Source organism: Schistocerca gregaria, chromosome 6, assembly GCF_023897955.1.
Source record: "Schistocerca gregaria isolate iqSchGreg1 chromosome 6, iqSchGreg1.2, whole genome shotgun sequence".
Taxonomy (NCBI): Eukaryota; Metazoa; Arthropoda; class Insecta; order Orthoptera; family Acrididae; genus Schistocerca; species Schistocerca gregaria.
This window is the reverse complement of record NC_064925.1, coordinates 336737532-336760617: the sequence shown is the minus strand read 5'-3', so window position 1 is coordinate 336760617 and position 23086 is coordinate 336737532. Positions and strand designations below refer to the sequence as shown.

Below are 23086 nucleotides of genomic sequence, written 5' to 3'. Positions count from 1 at the left end.
AGAGCATAACTTAATCATAGCTAACACTTGGTTCAAGAATCATAAATGAAGGTTGTATACATGGAAGAATCCTGGAGATACTAAAAGGTATCAGATAGATTATATAATGGTAAGACAGAGATTTATGAATCAGGTTTTAAATTGTAGGACATTTCCAGGGGCAGATGTGGACTCTGACTACATTCTATTGGTTATGACCTGTAGGTTAAAACTGAAGAAACTGCAAAAAGGTGGGAATTTAAGGACATGGGATCTGGATAAGCTGAAAGAACCAGAGGTTGTACAGAGTTTCAAGGAGAGCATAAGGGAACAATTGACAACAATGGGGGAAAGAAACACAGTAGAAGAAGAATGGGTAGCTCTGAGGGATGAAGTAGTGAAGGCAGCAGAGGATAAAGTAGGTAAAAAGACGAGGACTGCTAGAAATCCTTGGGTAACAGAAGAAATATTGAATTTAATTGATGAAAGGAGAAAATATAAAAATGCAGTAAATGAAGCAGGCAAAAAGGAATACAAACGTCTCAAAAATGAGATCGACAGAAAGTGCAAAATGGCTAAGTAGGGATGGCTAGAGGACAAATGTAAGGATGTAGAAGCTTATCTCACTAGGGGTAAGATAGATACTGCCTACAGGAAAATTAAAAAGACCTTTGGAGATAAGTGAACCACGTGTATGAATATCAAGAGCTCAGATAGCAACCCAGTTCTAAGCAAAGAAGGTAAGGCAGAAAGGTGGAAGGAGTATATAGAAGGTTTATACAAGGGCGATGTACTTGAGGACAATATTATGGAAATGGAAGAGGATGTAGATGAAGACGAAATGGGAGGTAAGATACTGCGTGAAGAGTTTGACAGAGCACTGAAAGACCTGAGTCGAAACAAGGCCCCCGGAGTAGACAACATTCCATTAGAACTACTGACGGCCTTGGGAGAGCCAGTCAAGACAAAACTCTACTAGCTAGTGAGCAAGATGTACGAGACAGGTGAAATACCCTCAGACTTCAAGAAGAATATAATAATTCCAATCACAAAGAAAGCAGGTGCTGACAGATGTGAAAATTACCGAACTATCAGTTTAATAAGTCACAGCTGCAAAATACTATCGCGAATTCTTTACAGACGAATGGAAAAACTGGTAGATGCGGACCTCGGGGAGGATAAGTTTGGTTTCCGTAGAAATGTTGGAACACGTGAGGCAATACTGACCTTACAACTTATCTTAGAAGAAAGATTAAGAAAAGGCAAACCTACGTTTCTAGCATTTGTAGACTTGGAGAAAGCTTTTGACAATGTTGACTGGAATAGTCTCTTTCAAATTCTGAAGGTGGCAGGGATAAAATACAGGGAGCAAAAGGCTATTTACAATTCATATAGAAACCAGATGGCAGTCATAAGAGTCGAGGGGCATGAAAGGGAAGCAGTGGTTGGGAAGGGAGTGAGACAGGGTTGTAGCATCTCCCCGATGTTATTCAATCTGTATATTGAGCAAGCAGTAAAGGAAACAAAAGAAAAATTCAGAGTAGGTATTAAAATTCATGGAGAAGAAGTAAACACTTTGAGGTTCGCTGATGACATTGTAATTCTGTCAGAGACGGCAAAGGACTTGGAAGAGCAGTTGAACGGAATGGACAGCGTCTTGAAAATAGGATATAAGATGAACATCAACAAAAGCAAAACGAAGATAATGGAATGTAGTCAAATTAAATTGGGTGATGCTGAGGGAATTAGATTAGGAAATGAGACACTTAAAGTAGTAAAGGAGTTTTGCTATTTAGGAAGTAAAATAACTGATGATGGTCGAAGTAGAGAGGATATAAAATGTAGACTGGCAATGGCAAGGAAAGCGTTTCTGAAGAAGAGAAATTTGTTAACATCGAATATAGATTTATGTATCAGGAAGTCGTTTCTGAAAGTATTTGTTTGGTGTGTAGCCATGTATGGAAGTGAAACATGGACGATAACTAGTTTGGACAGGAAGAGAATAGTAGCTTTCGAAATGTGGTGCTACAGAAGAATGCTGAAGATTAGATGGGTAGATCATGTAACTAATGACGAGGTATTGAATAGGATTGGGGAGAAGAAAAGTTTGTGGCACAACTTGACTAGAAGAAGGGATCGGTTGGTAGGACATGTTTTGAGGCATCAAGGGATCACAAATTTAGCATTGGAGGGCAGCGTGGAGGGTAAAAATCGTAGAGGGAGACTAAGAGATGAATACACTAAGCAGATTCAGAAGGATGTAGGTTGCAGTAGGTACTGGGAGATGAAGCAGCTTGCACAGGATAGAGTAGGATGGAGAGCTGCATCAAACCAGTCTCAGGACTGAAGACAACAACAACACAACATACACTACAAGTCTGATTAACAACACTAAGCATGAATAACACTAACAGACTCTGGCAGTCTTTCTACTGGACACAAAGAATGCCTGCATGTACAAAGTTACACTGACATCTGACCACATCTTCTGAGTGCTTCACTGTTTTCATCATCTAGTGCATTTCTGTTGCAACTTTTATGGCAGATGCTTCAAAGTAGTAATAGATCATGCAGCACAGCTTATGAGACTAAAGGATCTAATGAGGAATCTGACCTGATGGACACTATATGTTAGCAAATTTGACTCTGGACTTATACACCATCACAGTAACACTCATGGCCTCAGCCACAAAGTGTGCACAAGAGAGCATGTTGGAATTTCTCCAGAAAAATTGCAGAAAGAACTGGGTGATGACCCATCATTGTTCATAACACAATAAGTAATCAGTGATGGTCAAGATGTTATGACTTCCTGTTGATATTTGTCCACAGGGTCCAAGAAAGTCCATGAAAGTAAGTAAGGATCTAGCCTCTGGTAATCAGTATGCTCCCTGCCGCCATTGGATAAGCAGCTGCAGCAGCAAGTCGTATACTCCTAGCTCACTCATTTGTTTCATAGTTTAATTCTTAATTTCTTTGTGTTTTTGGTACTTGCATTGTTTAATTCATAAATTTCGGGCGTATTATAGTATTTGAGAGTTGTAGCATCGCGTTTTAGTACCTGAATAGTGTACATTCACATAGTCATTTGTCTTCTGTTTTTGTTTTGAACGGCCAGTGTCGGTTGGTCACAGTCAGTGTGCTCCCTGCCGCCGTTGGATAAGCAGCTGCAGCAGCAAGTCGTATACTCCTAGCTCACTCATTTGTTACATAATTTAATTCTTAATTTCTTTGCGTGTTTTTGGTACTTGCATTGTTTAATTCATAAATTTCGGACGTCTTATAGTATTTGAGAGTTGTAGCATCGCGTTTTAGTACCTGAATAGTGTAAAATCGCGTAGTCTCCTTCCGACGCCGAGCAGTGTGTCAGCACTGCGCAAGTAGCAGCATTACTGCATTTACTAGGCAATTTTGTATTTTAATAATCGTTTAAATTTTGTGTTGATTTGTTTGCGCTCTCTGTAGATTAGTTCAGACGTTCTTTGCACAACAGTTTTTAGCATGGATAGGGACTGCAACTGCTGTGTTCGGATGCAGGCTGAGTTGGCATCCCTTCGCTCCCAGCTTCAGTCAGTGTAGGGTTCGGTCACACAGCTTGAGGCTGTTGCCAATGGGCTTCACTGTGGGGGTACGGATGGGGGTTTGTCGGGGACAGCCAGTTCGTCCCACACATCCCCCGATCGGACTACGACTGTGGTTGCCCGGGATACTGCCCACATTGAGGCTCATCCCTCACCTGTTGTAGAGTGGGAGGTCATCTCAAGGTGTGGCAGGGGGCGGAAGACATTCCGGAGGGCTGAACAGAAGGCCTCTCCAGTTTGTCTGATGAACCAGTTTCAGGCTCTGTCTCTGACTGATACTGATCTTCAGCCGAACATGGCTGCTTGTCCTCTTCCACAGGTTGCCCCTCAGTCTGCAAGATCCGGGCGGTCGCAGAGGGTGGGCTTACTTGTAGTTGGGAGTTCCAACGTCAGGCGCGTAATGGGGCCCCTTAGGGATATGGCAGCAAGAGAGGAGAAGAAAACCAATGTGCACTCCATGTGCATACCGGGGGGAGTCATTCCAGATGTGAAGAGGGTCCTTCCGGAGGCCATGAAGGGTACAGGGTGCACCCATCTGCAGATGGTCGCTCATGTCGGCACCAATGATGTGTGTCGCTATGGATCGGAGGAAATCCTCTCTGGCTTCCTGCGGCTATCTGATTTGGTGAAGACTGCCAGTCTTACTAGCGGGATGAAAGCAGAGCTCACCATCTGCAGCATCGTTGACAGGACTGACTGCGGACCTTTAGTACAGGGCCGAGTGGAGGGTCTGAATCAGAGGCTGAGACGGTTCTACGACCGTGTGAGCTGCAGATTCCTCGACTTGCGCCAAAGGGTGGGGGGGTTTCGGGTTCTGCTGGATAGGTCAGGAGTCCACTACACACAACAAGCAGCTACACGGGTAGCAGGGGTTGTGTGGCGTGGGCTGGACTGTTTTTTAGGTTAGATGGCCTCGGGCAGGTACAGAAAGGGCAACAGCCTCAACGGGTGCGAGGCAAAGTCAGGACATGCGGGGACCAAGCAGCAATCGGTATTGCAATTGTAAACTGTCGAAGCTGCGTTGGTAAAGTACCGGAACTTCAAGTGCTGACAGAAAGCACCGAAGGCGAAATCGTTATAGGTACGGAAAGCTGGCTGAAGCCAGAGACAAATTCTGCCGAAATTTTTACAAAGGCACAGACGATGTTTCGAAAGGATAGATTGCATGCAACTGGAGGTGTCGTGTTTGTTGCTGTCAGTAGTAGTTTATCCTGTATTGAAGTAGAAGTGGATAGTTCCTGTGAATTATTATGGGTGGAGGTTACACTCAACAACTGAGTTAGGTTAATAATTGGCTCCTTTTACTGACCTCCCGACTCAGCAGCATTAGTGGCAGAACAACTGAGAGAAAATCTGGAATACATTTAACATAACTTTCCTCAGCATGTTATAGTCTTAGGTGGAGATTTCAATTTACAAGATATAGACTGGGACACTCAGATGTTTAGGGCGGGTGGTAGGGACAGAGCATCGAGTGTCATTATACTGAGTGCACTATCCAAAAATTACCTCGAGCAATTAAACAGAGAACCGACTCATGGAGATAACATCTTGGACCTACTGATAACAAACAGACCCGAACTTTTCGACTCTCTATTGGCAGAACAGGGAATCAGTGATCATAAGGCCGTTGCAGCATCTCTGAATATGGAAGTTAATAGGAATATAAAAAAAGGGAGGAAGGTTTATCTGTTTAGCAAGAGTAATAGAAGGCAGATTTCAGACTACCTAACAGATCAAAACAAAAATTTCTGTTCCGACACTGACAACGTTAAGTGTTTATGGAAAAAGTTCAACGCAATCGTAAAATGAGTTTTAGACAGGTACGTGCCGAGTAAAACTGTGAGGGAGGGGAAAAACCCACTGTGTTACAACAACAAAGTTAGGAAACTAGTGCGAAAGCAAAGAGAGCTTTACTCGAAGTTCAAACGCAGCCAAAATCTCTCAGACAAACAGAAGCTAAACAATGTCAAAGGTAGTGTAAGGAGGGCTATGCGTGAAGTGTTCAGTGAATTCAAAAGTAAAAGTCTATGTACCGACTTGACAGAAAATCCTAGGAAGTTCTGGTCTTACGTGAAATCAGTAAGTGGCTCGAAACAGCATATCCAGACACTCCGGGATGATGATGGCATTGAAACAGAGGATGACACATGTAAAGCTGAAATACTAAATACCTTTTTACAAAGCTGTTTCACAGAGGAAGACCGCACTACAGTTCCTTCTCTAAATCCTCACAGAAACGAAAAAATGGCTGACATTGAAATAAGTGTCCAAGGAATAGAAAAGCAACTGGAATCACTCAACAGAGGAAAGTCCACTGGACCTGACAGGATACCAGTTCGATTCTACACAGAGTACGCACAACAATTTGCCCCCCTTCTAACAGCTGTGCACCGCAAGTCTCTAGAGGAACGGAAGGTTCCAAATGATTGGAAAAGAGCACAGGTAGTCCCAGTCTTCAAGAAGGGTCATCAAACAGATGCGCAAAACTATAGACCTATATCTCTGACTTCGATCTGTTGTAGAATTTTAGAACATGTTTTTTGCTCGAGTATATCGTCGTTTTTGGAAACCCAGAATCTACTCTGTGGGAATCAACATGGATTCCGGAAACAGCGATCGTGTGAGACCCAACTCGCTTTATTTGTTCATGAGACCCAGAAAATATTAGATACAGGCTCCCAGGTAGATGCCATTTTCCTTGACTTCCGGAAGGCGTTCGATACAGTTCCGCACTGTCGCCTGATAAAGAAAGTAAGAGCCTACGGAATATCATTTTTAGCAAACAGACCATAACATGTTGTTATCAATGGAGAGACGTCTACAGACGTTAAAGTAACCTCTGGCTTGCCACAGGGGAGTGTTATGGGACCATTGCTTTTCACAATATATATAAATGACATAGTAGATAGTGTCGGAAGCTCCATGCGGCTTTTCGCGGATGATGCTGTAGTATACAGAGAAGTTGCAGCATTAGAAAATTGTAGCGAAATGCAGGAAGATCTGCAGCGGATAGGCACTTGGTGCAGGGAGTGGCAACTGACCCTTAAGATAGACAAATGTAATGTATTGCGAATACATAGAAAGAAGGATCCTTTATTGTATAATTATATGATAGCGCAACAAACACTGGTAGCAGTTACTTCTGTAAAATATCTGGGAGTATGGGTGCGGAACGATTTGAAGTGGAATGATAATATAAAATTAATTGTTGGTAAGGTGGGTACCAGGGTTGAGATTCATTGGGAGAGTCCTTAGAAAATGTAGTCCATCAACAAAGGAGGTGGCTTACAAAACACTCGTTCGACCTATACTTGAGTATTGCTCATCAGTGTGGGATCCGTACCAGATCGGGTTGACGGAGGAGATAGAGAAGATCCAAGGAAGAGCGGCGCGTTTCGTCACAGGGTTATTTGGAAACCGTGATAGCATTACGGAGATGTTTAACAATCTCAAGTGGCAGACTCTGCAAGAGAGGCGCTCTGCATCGCGGTGTAGCTTGCTCTCCAGGTTTCGAGAGGGTGCGTTTCTGGATGAGGTATCGAATATATTGCTTCCCCCTACTTATACCTCCCGAGGAGATCACGAGTGTAAAATTAGAGAGATTAGAGCGTGCACGGAGGCTTCCAGACAGTCGTTCTTCCCGTGAACCATACGCGACTGGAACAGGAAAGGGAGGTAATGACAGTGGCATGTAAAGTGCCCTCCGCCACACAGCGTTGGGAGGCTTGCGGAGTATAAACGTAGATGTAGATGTAGATTGTGATTCTCAACCAGCAAGCCAAAAAAGTGGCATGTAGTGTTCAACAATTGGGCATTAAAATTTGGAACACTGGATTCTCTTGTAAAATTCCAAGGCACAAATTTTATATTAGAACTTACGTAGCAGTTATGCTGGCTTCCATGAATCCAGAAGTTACAAACAACTGCATTACAGCCACAGACCAATGGGCAGACAGCGTGGATGCATGGAATCATCTCTCAAAATGCTAAATCAATATGTGAACAGCCACCATAATGACTGGAACGCATTGTTGCTCCATGTTGTAGCATCATAAAACTTCAAGGTGCACAAGAGCACAGATCTTCTGTCCTATGAGGTTGTCTTTGAACAAAACATGTTTTCACCTTTTGAGTCACTCAATCCACTTCCCAGGGACAATATTTCAGCCATCTGGAGAACCAAAAAGAGGGTAAAAGCTGTCTGGTGTAGATTCAGAAGGCAAAGACTAAAGCTTTAGGAAGTCTAAAAGGAATGCTATGAAGAAAAGCCACACTATCAAAATATCACATTGATCAATGGTTAATGCTAGTCCATACATTCCATGAGGGAAAAATGAAGTGCTAACTAGACCACACATTCCAAGAGGCAAAATGAAGAAGTTTGTCACATGCTATCAGAGTCACTACCAGGTAGTAGAAATGACATGTCTAGTGAAAATGAACCACAATGGTGCATGTGGAACACCTTTGCCCTTTCAGAGCCACTACTGGCAGACACACTGAAAGGAAGGAGGAAAGTGGGAAAGAAGAGTAGAATGATACAGTGACGTGAGCAGATTCCCTCTGCAACTACACATGTCCTTCCACAGGCACTGAGATCATGAGGTAGGCCACAGTAAATTTGGGAATTACTGACTGTAAATTTTGGTCACAATCATGACCACAATGCTGAACATCACAAACTCCATGTTCTATCTGTCAGATCTTCCTTTTGAAATCTTGCTTCTCGAATATCTGGCCAACCTAAATGCTACTGTGGTTCCTACTCTTCTCACTTTCCTGGACCAAGTGATTGCTGCTCATAACAACCGAAAAAGCATGGAAGAATAATTTTACCATTTGTACCAATAGCACAAGGACTATTAGCATTGAGCTGTCTATTAGCACTGAGTTATCATGCTGACAACGTCTTCACTGGTCACCTTCTTACTACTACCATTGTAGGGCAGCTTGCTTCTGTGATAAGTAGGTTAACATACTGCCTGGCATGGCACCAGTGTCTTTAATATCTGTTACATTTTCCACCACTATTTTCTTGCTCAAATCTTTTAGCCCCCCTCCTCTGCCCCACATTTCGTCTCTCTCATCCTCTTTTTGTAAATGCCACATTTTCAGGCCCCATTTGCTATATCCACTGAGAGCTACATGCTTCACATTCTGTCATAATCACCTCATTCCTTTCTTGCTCCATACATCTTATCTCCTCCCACTTGCACAACACATTTCCTTTTCCCTCAAATCATCCTGAGAAATTACTGATTCAGGACGCAAGTGGATGTGTTTGGTGTCTATGTGGTGAGACTATTCGTTATCCCAGCAGAAACTGGTAGCATGAATGCCAGTTAAGACTCTGTGCTGTTGTATTTATCTGTCAACCAAACATTAATCACTTACAGGTAAGTGGCTGAACCTTCTCATTTTCCAGTCAGCTACGGGTCATTCCCAGAGTTAATCAGGGTCCCTTGGCTTGCAACTGAGTGGAGTGTCTCAAGCAAAGGCTTCGTTGACTCTGTGAAGGCCTTATCTGCAGAGTTCTAGTCCTGTGTTATCGGATGGGGAATCTGTAGGACTCCCCTTGATAGATCAGGGGTGCACTACACAAAGCAAGCAGCTATTTGGGCAGCAGTGGGACACCAAACCAAATTCAGAGGGGTAAACACACTTCAACTGTCAAAATTCTATCAGTAAACTGTCTAAGTGTTTGAAACAAAGTTCCCAAATTTACTACACTCCAGCAAAGTTCTCACACTGAAGTTATTCTTGGGATTGAGACCCGGCTAAAACCTGAAGGAGAAAGCTCTGAGATATGTAGTGAGTCGCGGAACATTTATAGAATGGACAGATTACATACCTTAGAAGGGGAGTGTTCATTGCAGTTGACAAAATCTCTATTGAGGTGGAACATGAGTGTGGCAGTGATGTTATCTTGTCACATATAGGTGGTCTAGACAAAAACAAGTTAATTGTTAGATGTTTTTACTGGCAACCTAATTACGCTATGACAGTTCTAGAATCATTGAAAGTAAGTCTACAGTCAGTAGTGGGTAAACATCCTGATCATGCACCACTAATTGGAGGTGACTTAAACCTACTGAGTAGAGACTAGGACTTCTACGAATTCACTGCAGGGGGTATAAAGAGACAATCTTGCAAAGTATATCTGAACATGTTTGCTGAAAATTACCTTGAGCAGCAAGTTTGGCAATCCATACACAATGGAAATATCTTACACATTGAAGCTACAAACAGGCCAGGCCTTATTGATAGCATCAGTATGGAGATGGGGACTAGTGATCCCGATGTCATCAAAGTGATGAAGATTATGAAGGGTTATAAATCAATCAAGAAAGCTAGGAGAGTGTTTCTGATACAAGAAGCAGATACACAGTCATTAGCATAAGCAATGAATCACAATCATTTAGTGTGATGGACATAGAGGAATTATGGGCAAAGTTTAAACAGACTGTAAATCGTGCTCTGGTAAGTGGATTACTGACGATAAGATCAACAACAGTTTATCAAATAAATCTGGGAAAGATTATATTATATTAGATTAATACTTGTTCCATAGATCATGAATATGACACTTCATAATTATGTGGAACGTGTCGGGTTAATAAAAGATGTCTGTACAAGATATTGCATTACACAAAATATTGTATGACACTAATGTTTAAGCTTGATTTTTTTACCTCCCTTAATTTATATCTAAAAATTCTGCCAGTGAGTAGAAGGAGTTGTCATCTAGAAATTCTTTTAATTTATTGTTAAATGTTGGTTGACTATCTGTCAGGCTTTTGATGCTGTTTGATAGGTGACCAAAGACTTTTGTGGCAACATAATTTACCCCTTTATGTGCCAAAGTCAGATTTAACCCTGCATAGTGAAGATCATCCTTTCTCCTGGTGTTATAGCTATACACACTGCTATTACTTTTGAAATGAGTAGGATTATTAACAACAAATTTCATAAGTGAATATATATACTGTGAGGTTACTGTGAGGATCCCTACATCCTTAAATAGATGTCTGCAGGATGACCGTGGGTGGGCTCCAGCAATTATTCTGATTACACGTTTTTGAGCAATGAATACTTTTCTACTCAACGATGAATTACCCCAGAATATGATGCCATACGAAAGCAGTGAATGAAAGTAGGCATAGCAAGCTAATTTACTGAGATTCTTGTCACCAAAATTTGCAATAACCTTAATAGCATACGTAGCTGAACTCGGACATTTCAGCAGATCATCAATGTGTTGCTTCCAGTTTAACCTCTCATCAATGCTGAGGAAGCAAAGGCTGTTGCACTCTTGTTTCAAAAATGTGCAAACCATGACAGGCAAAGGTTCGTAGAGATTTGTGTGTCTGTGAAAAGATCTATACACAAAGCATAAAATAATTACCATCATCCTACCTTAGCTAAATTTCTGCCGACAACTTGCAAATTCTGGTCCTACACAAAATCGCTAACCAGGTCCAACCATTGTCAGCTGCAAAAGCGGAAGATGTGCTTTGTTGGTGCTGCACATTTTAGTACTTTTAACTAAGATAAACTCACACCAGTGTAGAAGTGTGCACAGAATCAGTTAAGTGAAAAATCCAAGCAATACATATGTTCATTTATACATAATTTTATATATACATATAATTTTCATTTGTGTGAGACTGTATGTGGGCAATGGCCTTGCCGCATCGGCTACACCGGTTCCCGTGAGATCACCGAAGTTAAGCGCTGTTGGGTGTGGTTGGCACTTGGTTGGGTGACCATCCAGGTTGACATGTACTGTTGCCATTTTTCGAGGTGCACTCAGCCTCGTGATTCTAATTGAGGAGCTACTCAACCGAATAGTAGTGGCTTCGGTCAAGAATACCATCATAAAGACTGGGAGAGTGGTGTGCTGACCCCACGCCCCTCCTATCCGCATCCTCCCCTGAGGATGACACAGCGGCTGGATGGTCCCGGTAGGCCACTCGTGGCCTCAAGACAGAGTGAGTGGGACTGTATGTACAAGAACAGTCTGCCGATTTGAAGTTCTAGATACACTTATTTTACTGTTTGCACTGCTTCTGCATAATCTTTCATTTATTGTATCAGTACCCATTTGTACTGTGATATACTGCGAAATTTTGAACATCCGCGGGTGCTGCGATATACTTGTATTGTTAGTGTCAATTATAGACTTAACCTTATTTGTGCTCTTTTAAAATTTTTGAGAGCAGTAAGCCTATCCTCATTCAAAACGATCACTCTCTTATTTCGTTTTACAATTATGTGAGAAATAGATTGTTTTTGAGAATTTTCAGATGCTTACAAAAGTATAATTTTGTAAGTTACCAATACAAGTGTTCTGGATATGTAATTTAGTTAGTAGAAAATCTTCATTTGTGGTTCACAGTTCTGCAAAGAATACATTACTCCTGACATTCATTGTATATCAATGCAAACAAATGTGCATTTTTGAGAATTTTTGGAAGCTAACATAGTCCCTTCGTATAATCTACGAACAATTTGTAGTAAATAAATTGAGTCTGCAAACAACTATAATTAACCTCAAAATATTTTGGGAAAGTAGCAATTTTTACCACGGGTTTTTGTGTTGTCTAACAGAAATCTTGTTTTGTTTATTTGCTTCAGTTATTATAGGAAATTAGCAACTTATAAGCTCAACAGATTAAAAGATAATCAGCACGCTTAATTTAAAGTTATTTTTTCACTGCCTTCTAATACAATGCACTAACCAAGATGCAGTCCCACTGTGAACACTGTTCTGAATTGGTTCATATTTGTAAGCAGCTGGAAATCGTCCTGACTACTGTCAAATGATTTGCAGCTGCTGTGAATCAGCTATGTTGGAAGAGCTCCCAAGTGTCGTGCGCCTGTGATACTGGTGTCAAGAGATAACTTAAGTACTATGCTCTCCTCTGGATGCTGTCTTCTCTGCAGAAAGTACGGATCTGTCATTATTCATTCACTTGACTGGAAGTGCCATGTCAATGGTAGATCTAGGCATCCAGAACAGGTTGTACGAGGACCAGGGAGGGCTCAAGGTGATGTACCGATCCCCTTGACAACAAGTGTGAGGTGCTGTCTCTCACTGCAGTTGAAACTGAGCCAGTGGGACTCACTCCACCTGTTTGTCTGGTGACAAGAGGAGGCAAATGCAAAAGAGTATGGGTATATTAATCATTGGCAGTTGAAATACACAGTGAATGATGGTACCCTTTAGGAAAAGTCAGCAAGTGTCAGGAAAGGACACCAGATGCACTCAGTGTGTATGCCTGGCGGCCTCATTCAACATGTTGAAGAGGCTATTCCAGGTGTCATTGAAGGAACAGATTGCAACCAACTGCAGATTGTGGCACACATTGTGGCAAATGATGCCTGTCAACTAGGCTCTGAGGTCATACTTCGGTCACTGGTGACTGGCAGAGAAGTTTGGGAAGACCAGTCTTGTGCATAGATTTTCAACAAAGCTAATGATTTGCAGCACTGTCCCCAGAACTGACTGTGGTTCTGAGATGAATGAAAGGACTGAACTAGAAAGTTCGAAGGTTCTGTAAAAACTGGGCTGTACTTCCTAGACTTGTGGCACAGGGTTGGGAACTGTAGGGTCCCCTAAATGGGTCAGGTGTGCACTACACATCAATGGCTGTTACTCAGGTAGCTGCCTGTGTGTGGGATGCACACAACAGTTTCTTAGGTTGCATGACTCTCCATCCAATACACATAATGATAGTTGTAAAAAACACAAAAGTATCAGTGAAAGATCAACAGAAATGCCTCCCACAGGTGGGAGAATTAAAATCCTAATGGTAAACTGTTGAAACATTCGCAACAAAGTGCCAGAGCTTGAAATGTTCATGAAAAGCAGTGAAGTTCATATAATACTAGGTACAGGAAGCTTGTTGAAACCTGAAATTGACAATAGTGAGATTATTAGGGAAAAGTTAAGTGTGTAAGATAGGCAAATGGGAAATGGAGGTGGTGCATTTGTTGCAGTAGACAAGAAACGCAAATTCAGTGAGATGGAAATTGAAGCTGTAGGTGAGATTGTTTTGGCAAGACTCAGATTCGGGTTTGGGCACAAAATGATAATTGGATCCATTGGCCACCAGACTCATCTTCTGATGTAACCGGAGACTTTAGAGAAAATCTCAGTGCACTTGTACATAAGTTCCCTAATCATACCGTAATTATTGGTGGAGACTTTAATCATCCACCAATTAATTGGGACAGTCACGGTTTTGTTAGTGGTTGGTGTGATAAAGCCATTCTACTAAACTTAACTAAATGGCCTTCTCTGAAAACTACCGACTGTGGATAGTTAGGAATCCCACTCAGGATGGAAACATACTGGATCCAATGGCAACAAATAGACCTGACCTCTTTGAGGATGTCCACATCAAAACTTATATCAGTGATTATGATATGGCTGTGGCAACAGGGATTACCAAAGTACAAAGGACAACTAAAACAAGCAGAAATATATATATGTTCGGTACACCAGATAAAAAGTCAGTAGTGTCATATCTCAATGGGGAACTTAAGACTTTTAGCACAGGGCAGGAGCATGTAGAAGAACTATGGCTCAACGAAACAAACCGCAGGGCTATAGATAGAGAGATGCTGAATGAAATGCATTTGCTGCCAAGAGAGCAGTGCATGATGCCTTCCATGACTGCTGTAGCAGAATGTTGTCAATTAATCTTTTCTAGTAATATACAAGGACTGTTAGTGGCACCAAAGTTGGTGTCCAGATCCTACTGAAAGAGACAAAAACTAAAATTGTGGGTACCAAAGGAAAAGCTGAAATGCTTAAATTCATTTTCAATGTTCCTTGACAAAGGAAAACCCAGGAGAATTGCCCCAATTTAATTCTCTTATCACCGCAAAGATTAATGAAATAAGTATTAGTGTCAGTGGTGTTGAGAAATAGCTAAGAGTCTAAACTGAATTTGTGGCTGAGATAGCCCCTCTTTTATCTATAAGCTATCGTAGATCACTCGAACAGAAAACTGTGTCCAGTTCTTGGAAAAAATAACAGGTCCCACCTCTCTACAAGAAGGGTAGTATAAGTGATCCACAAAACTACTGCCCAGTATCCTTGACAGCAATTTGTTGTAGAATCTTAGAACATATTCTGAGCTCAAACATAATGGGTATCTTGAACAGAACGACCTCCTCACTGCCAACCAGAATGCATACCATAAACATCGATCACGTGAAATCCAACTCGGACTTTTCTTGCATGATATTCTGAAAGCTTTGGATTAAAGCAATCAGTTAGATGTACTATTTCTTCATATCCGGAAAGCACTTGATTCAATGCCACATCTACTCTTATTGTCAAAAGTATGATCATATGGTGTATCAAGTGAAATTTGTGACTGTATTGAGGACTTTTCGGTAGGGAGGATGCAGCATCTTATCTTGGATGGAGAGTCATCAGGTGTAGAAATAACTTCGGGTGTGGTCTGGGGAAGTGTGTTGGGATCCTTGCCATTCAATCGGGTTGAGATCTTGTGAGTTGGAGAGTCAACACATCAACTAGAACACGCCACTGTGTTCCTCGAACTACTCCATCACATTCTGGCCTTGTGACATGTTGCATTATCTTGCTGAAAAATGCCACTACCATTGGGAAACATTAATGTCATAAAGGTATGTATGTGGTCTGCAACCAACCTACGATACCAGCTAATAGGTAGGTAGTCATAATATTCTGGCTGATCAGTGTACGATACATAATTTGACCCATGGATGCCCATGTGAATGTTCGCCAGAGCATAATGGAGCCACCGCCAACTTATCTTCATCCCACAGCACAGGTGTCAAGGAGCTCTTCCACTGGAAGATGATGAATTCACACTGTCCTATCGCCATGATGAAGAAGATATGAAGATACATCAGATCATGCAATGCTCTGCCTCTGATCCAATGTCCAGTGCTGATGGTCATATGCCCATTTCAGTGTTCGGTGCACTGTGTATTCATAAGACTTGTACTCTATCCAGCATACAGTCTGATGTAAGATACACCACAGTTCACCACCTGTCCTGTCTCAGCAGTCTGCCACAGCCTACAACATCCCACATCTCTGATGAGGGGTGGCCACGCAAACCTCACATCTGGATATGGTTTCACCATGTGTTGAAAACACTCACCACAGCACTCCTCGTGAACACCCAACAAGTTGTATTCAGAAATGTTCATGCTGAGGCTTTGGGCCATCACAATCTGCCACTAGTCAAACTCAGATGGATCACACCTTCCTCATACAACAGATGAGCAGCACACTCACTGATACTACATGCACCATGTATGAGTTTGTGTAGCACCCATTCATCACCAGGTAACACTGCTATTGTGTGGACAAGTTTTATCAATAGTAGGTTCGTTTAATCTGTGGGAGAGTGTCACAGAGACACTGAAAAATTGAACTGTAAGACTTAAAGATATATGTAAACTGTCCTGAGAAAGTCTATTAAGAAAGCCTGAAGAACCCGGTTTACATGATGACGAGGAATATATTACAATCCCCTATATATTTCTCAGATAGGGATTGAGAGGATAAGGTTAAAAATAATTGCTGCAAGCACAGAGACATTCAAACAATCATTCTTCCTACACTCCATAACTTAATGGAATGGGAAGAAACCATAATAACTGGTACAATGGGATGTACACTCTGCCATGCACCTCATGTATCAGAGTATAGATGTAGATGTAGATTTACTATAAATTATGGGTGAAGGGCAGCAGGTAGATTCCATATTTCTAGATTTCCTAAAAGCACCTGACACAGTATCCCACTGCAGACTGTTAATGAAGGTATGAGCATATGGAATAGATTCTCAGATACATGGGTGTCTCAAACTCTTCTTACATCATATTGTACCAAAAAAATAAATTTTATTTAAATTCAACCAAAAGTTTGTTCAGTTAATCAAAGAACACAGATACACCTCACAGCAAAGTCACTGGGATATCATTCACACAGACCTTCGTCAATCATTGGACTGCTCAGTAATTACAGTCAGGAATGGTTACTGTAGTTGCTATGTGGTTTCTCTGTGGTTTGTTTGATTGTGCACATAAAATATTGATAATCAGCACTTGTCATTATGAGCAAAATTACTCAGTCTCCATAGGCCTTTCTCCTCTTATGCACGGAGACTTTTCACTTATGAAATAAATCAAAATGGAAAATAATTTGTCATGCAACAGATTTTTACCTTCTCAGATAGCCAGCTGGTGTCATCATTTCACCAGGAATTATATGGAAGATGTAACAAGAGAGAGCTAAAAGAAAATAAAGGTTTGCAACAGTTTTCATTCTGTCCTTGAGAATGAAAAAGTATTTTCTTGTGAAATACTGTAAATGGTAAACATGCAAAAAGAACAATAATAGTAATTTATTAAAACACACACACGCAGAGGGAGAGGGAGAGGGGGAGGGAAGAAAGAGAGAGAGAGAGAGAGAGAGAGAGAGAGAGAGAGAGAGAGAGAGAGAGAGAGAGATCGCAGCAACATCATAACAATTTGTACATACAGAACTAAATATATAAAAAGGTCTATCTATGTACTTTTTGAAGAAAATCTGATACCTGTCTGTGAGTGGTGTTATCACAAGTCTGCCAGAATTTCCCAGATACTCATATCCATAGTTAAAATATGTGTTAGTTTGACGTATAATACAATCATCAATTTCACGGTCCCAATAAAACCGTAGCTGGGACAACCATTCAAATGCTGTTACATCCATGCAATCTAAAAGGATTACAACATTTAATTAAACATCCGTTCCACAGCAATTCTTAATTTTACAATTGTTTGGAAACATTTAACTACTTACTGGATCTGTACATCTTGTCAATCACATCTCTTGCATGAATTTCAATAGTAACCAAAGCTACTACTTTGAGTCTTTGTATTTTTGTAAGGCTGCCCCTGATAGCATCTGAGAATTTACCCAAAACTTGATTCTAAAAGTGCAGACACATAATTAGCCACAGCACATTTCAAATTAAAAATAACCACTACAATAATAGCCAAATAAATCACACAATAAAAGTTATAGAAATGGTTGACAAATATAGAATACCTGCTTTCGTCTGAGCTTCTTCAATGGGCTTCTTGTTTCCAGAACTTTACAATACATTAATGTGCGCGTACAGTCTGTAGTCCACTGGATCTGTTTATACAAAATATTTCCATTCCATTGTAAATATTCCTCATCTGAAATGCTTTCTAATCATGACCTATGATGGAATGTAATCAATGCAGTGACAAAAACTCACCTGACTGGAAGTAATACACATTTGACCCGGCCAATCTTTTATCCAAACATCTCTTTTTGTCAAATTTTTTCTGAGTGAAGCTCTGCAGTTTTTCAACTGAATTCTTAAAGTGCAACGCATAGTCCTTTCTGAAACAAAATATAAAAATGTTTCAAAACACTCATCCAAAGCATCTGTACAAGACAGGCGCATAATCTTTGTAACAGATGTTAGTGTGCCTACAGATAGAACATATTTCAAGACATAAAATGTCACAGCACACAAGCAACTGTAGAGTAAAAAGTTCCACTCTGAAAATTTCTTAACAAATAAAGCAGGAAAAGTGGATGAAGCAGAGGAGGAAGAGTAGAAATATTAAGTAATATTTTCAATATTTTCAACCAGTAATGCTGTGGGACATTGAAAGCTTTATTGTAAAAAACACTAACTTCTTCTGAACAGCTTTACAGCCAATATGCACTAGTCTAAGGTGAGGATTAATATTATATTTCACAAAAATCTTAACTCAGATTTGCACAAATCTTCAATTTTTTACATCATACTCTAAGAATGTAACCCTCTCAAAATGAAGGAAAAAAGCAAGGTAGATGGGGTTTAAGATGTTGTTGATGAAATGTTCTTTAGAAAATAATCTGAAAGCTTTGATCAGAGAATTTAGGGATGGAAAGTAGCTGTATCCTTTACAAAGGAACCACCCAGTATTTGCTTTAAGGAAACCTTGGAAAACATACACTGGGATGTAGGAATGTAATTTAACTGCTTTCCTGCAAAATGTGAGTCCAGTGTCTTCATCACTGCAGAAACCCATTTGTTCTCACAACAGAAATTGCCCAGACCCTCAAAACGGCAACATACAAAGGTTTCTATGTCCATGTTGTCTTTTTGTGGTGTGAAACCTCAGTGCAGTAGAGCATCTTTTCATTTAAAACATAAAAAGTATAAAACAAGAAACAGTTTTATTAAAAAAAATTATTATTTTCAAATATTAAAGCAGTAATCGAACAGTGTAAAGTTCTAAAGTAATGGCCACCAAGAGGAATCATCCAAGTCTAAAAATAAGTAAGGCAGAAAGTAAAATGTTATGGAATCTAAATGCCTAAGGGCTCGAACTCTGAAATGGAGCAAGAACAGGATGATAATAGTGCTAATGATAATGGTAATACTGATGACAACTATGTAGGGACTTCAGAAAGTAACACTTTTCATCCCACTCTAGAGCACATTTTCAGAAGAGAGTACACATTCTGGTTTTCCTGCACACACAGTTATGATGTGGAATGGATAACAGATGAATCACATTGTGTGAGTGAAATAGCACAGCAACTAGGAGCTTACTCCAAAACTGAAGTATGTGGGACAATACGATTAAACTGAAGTATGTGGGACAGTATGATTACTGTGGGTAAAACATCTAAATTACACACAGATTCTCAACAAAATGCTGGAGGTATATGGACCAAATGCAATGCAGTATACTGCTATAGTGAAATGGTGCCAGCAATTTGACCAAGGCTCCACACACACACACACACACACACACACACACACACACACATGGGTGATGCAGATCATGAAGGAAGACCGTCAACATCACCCACAAATGAAAATGTGCAGGTAATCAAGAAATCTATTTGCAGATATTGTGGGGTGACTATAGCAGACATTGTTCAACATTTGCACAAATCAATAGGCTGTGCTGATTACATCATTTGAGGTCACTTGAAGTATAAGAAATTGTGCTCACCCTGGATTCCGCAGTCACTGTCACCTGTGCACAAAGATGCAATGTCCCGGCATCTCTGGATATCCCTGACCATTACTCTGTGGGTGAAAATAGTTTCCTAATCAACATCATTATAGGCAATGAGACATGCGTCCATCATTCCACACTTGCAATTACAAGAGTGTCTAACGAATACACGCACCTCCTCGTCTCTGCGGAGGAAATGCAAAGTTGCACCACCACTAGGGAACGTCATGGCCACCATTTTCTTTGACTATGAAGGAGTTTTGAATGACATATAGCTGCAATATGCATAATTTAAATATAGTAAACCTAAGGTCCTAAAGTAAGTTTAGTGTATAAGTTTTCCAATGCAATGTGTGGTAAGCAAATCTAAAAACTGAACATTATCTACTGCTTGGATTTCATTCTTAAAATACAATATAGTTGTACTTTTAGGAAGTCTCTTCCTCTTATATTTCTATCCTTTTTATAAACATAGCTTCATCATTACATGATAAAAAATAAGATATAATTTTAAAAAGTAAAAAAGTCTTTAATATCTCATTGTTACATTTGTTACATCTTACCAAGTTCACACAGCCAGAGTTCAACTGGTCCATCCAGCACCAAAATTTGGGTAAACTCAACATATTCACCATCAGCAGAAAACATTCCAAGAGCTTCATATTTACTTGCCACACTCAACTGAAAAGGCAATGCAACATATAAGAAAAAAAGAAAAGATACAGTGTACGTAAAGGAATGCATTCATCAGTTTCTGCATGCTTCATTATAAAATACATAAATTCTCATGTGGTTTTCTGGTTGAGTAGGTGAATGTCAGACTGCAAATACAAAGGTTTGTAGTTTGATCCCCAGGTGGTCATAGGCTTTTTTTTCTTTCATTCCTTTCAAATGTGGCAATGACTTGTTAACATGAAAAATGCTGTGCTGCACTGTGTTCCAGAGTCTGTATTAAACTGTAGTTGCCAGAAGGAAGGCAGGGGAAGGGAGGGATGGAAACAAGGGATGGAGCACTAGTGGAGGGTCGGAGGGGGGAGGGAGGGAGGGTCAACAAGGAAAGTGGTACGTGCACTACTTAGCCAAAATATTATGATCTCTGCCCACCATGAGATTGACCTGGTGGTGTTTGGGCATGTGATGTGGCAAGGGACGTATTTAAGATGACAGAGAAGAATGGGGAATAATTCTGTCAATGATATGGGTCACAAATTGGGAAATTCACTGACATAAGTGGCTTTGACAGAGGGCAAATTGTTATGGCGTGGCACCTGGGAATGAGAATTTCAGAAATGGTGAAGTTGGTCAGCTGTTCACAGGCTGCTGTTGTGAGCATCTGTGAAAAGTGGCTGAAGCACAGTTAAACCACAAGTAAGTGACAGGTGGTGGACATCCACACCTCACTGCTGAAGGCGGACACTGACAGCTTGCCTGCTCTGTGAAGCGTGCTAATCACCATATATGGTGACAGTGTACAAGGCTTGTATAGGCCCCAAGGTTTCACAGTACACTGTTTAGCAAACTATTGAAAATAGAGCTCTGCAGCAAATGACCCTTACATGTTCCCACATGAAACCAAAAACTTTATCAATTACAACTGAAATGGCCACAGGGTCAAGACTGTATCATGGCTCAATGGAAACATGTCAGTGACTGGATGAATCACATTTCTTGTTATACAAGGTCGATGGTTGTGTACAGATATGCTGTCATCCTGGTGAACAGCTGCTCAAAACGTGCACCATGCCATTCACAGAGACTGATTGAGTTGGACAGAGATTGATTGAGTCAGTGTTATGCTACAGAGTGTATTGAATCATATTATTTTTCTTTCTTTTCTTTTTTTATATAAAAGAAATGTGTAAACTGAATGGGCTCTAAGCCAAAGGTGCAAATAAAAGGTAAATTGACGAGTTGTTTGGTGGCAAGGACAATGATTTGACACATCATTAAATATCTGTATGAAACAAAGTAAGAAATAGGCTCTTCAATTTATTAATTCATGTATCTTCACCCTTGTGTTTGGGGAAGTGGTAGCATATGGACATGTGCTTGGATCTGTCAAACCAGCATTGTTAAAAATGTGAATTATAACTGTTCATTAAAAGTATTATAAAAAGTTATTAGAAAAGCAATATCTATTCACACTGTTATAAGGTCAACTCCTATCTGTCCATCATTTCATTCACCACCAAGACCGTGCATCAAGAGGTTCAGTGCAGACAAGAATAATCTACGTGGTATCTGGAGGAACATTCCTACATTGACATTGTCACAACCAAGACTAAACACAATGGAATTAATATGAATACAATGACACAGATTTGATAGGCACCTACTGAATTGATTTAATTATACTAAAAATATTGTGTTCTGTGTGACAGATCGACAATTTCAAGGGTTGTGATGATTATTTGGTATAGCACACTAATGAAAGCAGCAGTACGTTATGCAAATTGTGTTTATTGACCTAGAATGTAATGATAGTAAAGCTCTGTTCATATTGGTATCAGTTAAAGTTCACCCAAGATTGTGCCCAGATTCATCAATTTTTTTAACTATTCTTTCCAATCAATTTTTCCTGATTATTCAAGAACTTATTAATCCATTTCCATTTCCACATCACTATTCAAGAGACATTCAACAACAGGGCATGTGATAGTAATCAAAGGTGCCCTGACACATGTAACCTACGTGTACATTATTGTAGACCACCTGTATTCCTTCATGCTTGACATCTTCCCTCGTGGTGGTAATGATATCTTCCAGCAGGATAACTATTCATGTCACAAAGCCTGAATTGTGCTCCTGTGGTTTGAAAAGTTTGATAATGAACACATGTTGATGTTTTGGCCATCAGATCTGCCTGATCTGAACTCAATGGAACACATCTGGGACTCTATTGTACGCCAGTTGTGCGCCCACAAATCACCGGCCTGTAACTTACAGGAAATGTGCCTAGACATCTGGTGCCACATACATCCAGAAACCTACAAAGGTCTTGTTGACAGCATCCCACACAGAATCACTGCCGTATTGTGTTCCATAAGTACAACAACATGCTACTAAGTAGGTGGTCATAATGTTTTGGCTTATCAGTGTATGTTACACCAGTGAACTGATCACACTGCAGGTATGGAAGCTGGTTGTGGTACCGGATGAAGTGGAAGGATAAGTTGAGGGAGACAGCAAGAGCAGGTTAGAACAGAGGAAGAAAGAGATCACAGAGAGCAGAGAGAATAGGGCAAATGTCGATCAGTAGGTGTAAAAACTGAAGTTAATTGGTGGGGAGCTGTTGGTGGCAAGAAAAGAGTGCAGATAAGGATGGAGGTGGGTGTAGGAGATAGGCTACCAGGATTGAGGGCACGGGGATTGCCGGATCCAGTACTGTGTTGCAGGAACAACTGTGAAATTAGTATTGAGCAAGGTTACAGAAAACCAAGACACAGGATGTGATTAAACTGTTCCTGTCC

The 23086-nt window shown here is 40.6% G+C and overlaps 1 protein-coding gene across 1 annotated transcript in view; it reads right to left on the bottom strand.

Moving 5' to 3' along the window:
- Positions 1-23086, bottom strand: part of LOC126278873 (dynein axonemal heavy chain 2) — a 914655-nt gene that overhangs the window by 534883 nt on the left and 356686 nt on the right. The window contains 5 exon segments of the mRNA XM_049979148.1: positions 17174-17336; positions 17422-17551; positions 17671-17760; positions 17867-17994; positions 20180-20283. Coding sequence (XP_049835105.1) covers positions 17174-17336; positions 17422-17551; positions 17671-17760; positions 17867-17994; positions 20180-20283 — 615 coding nt within the window.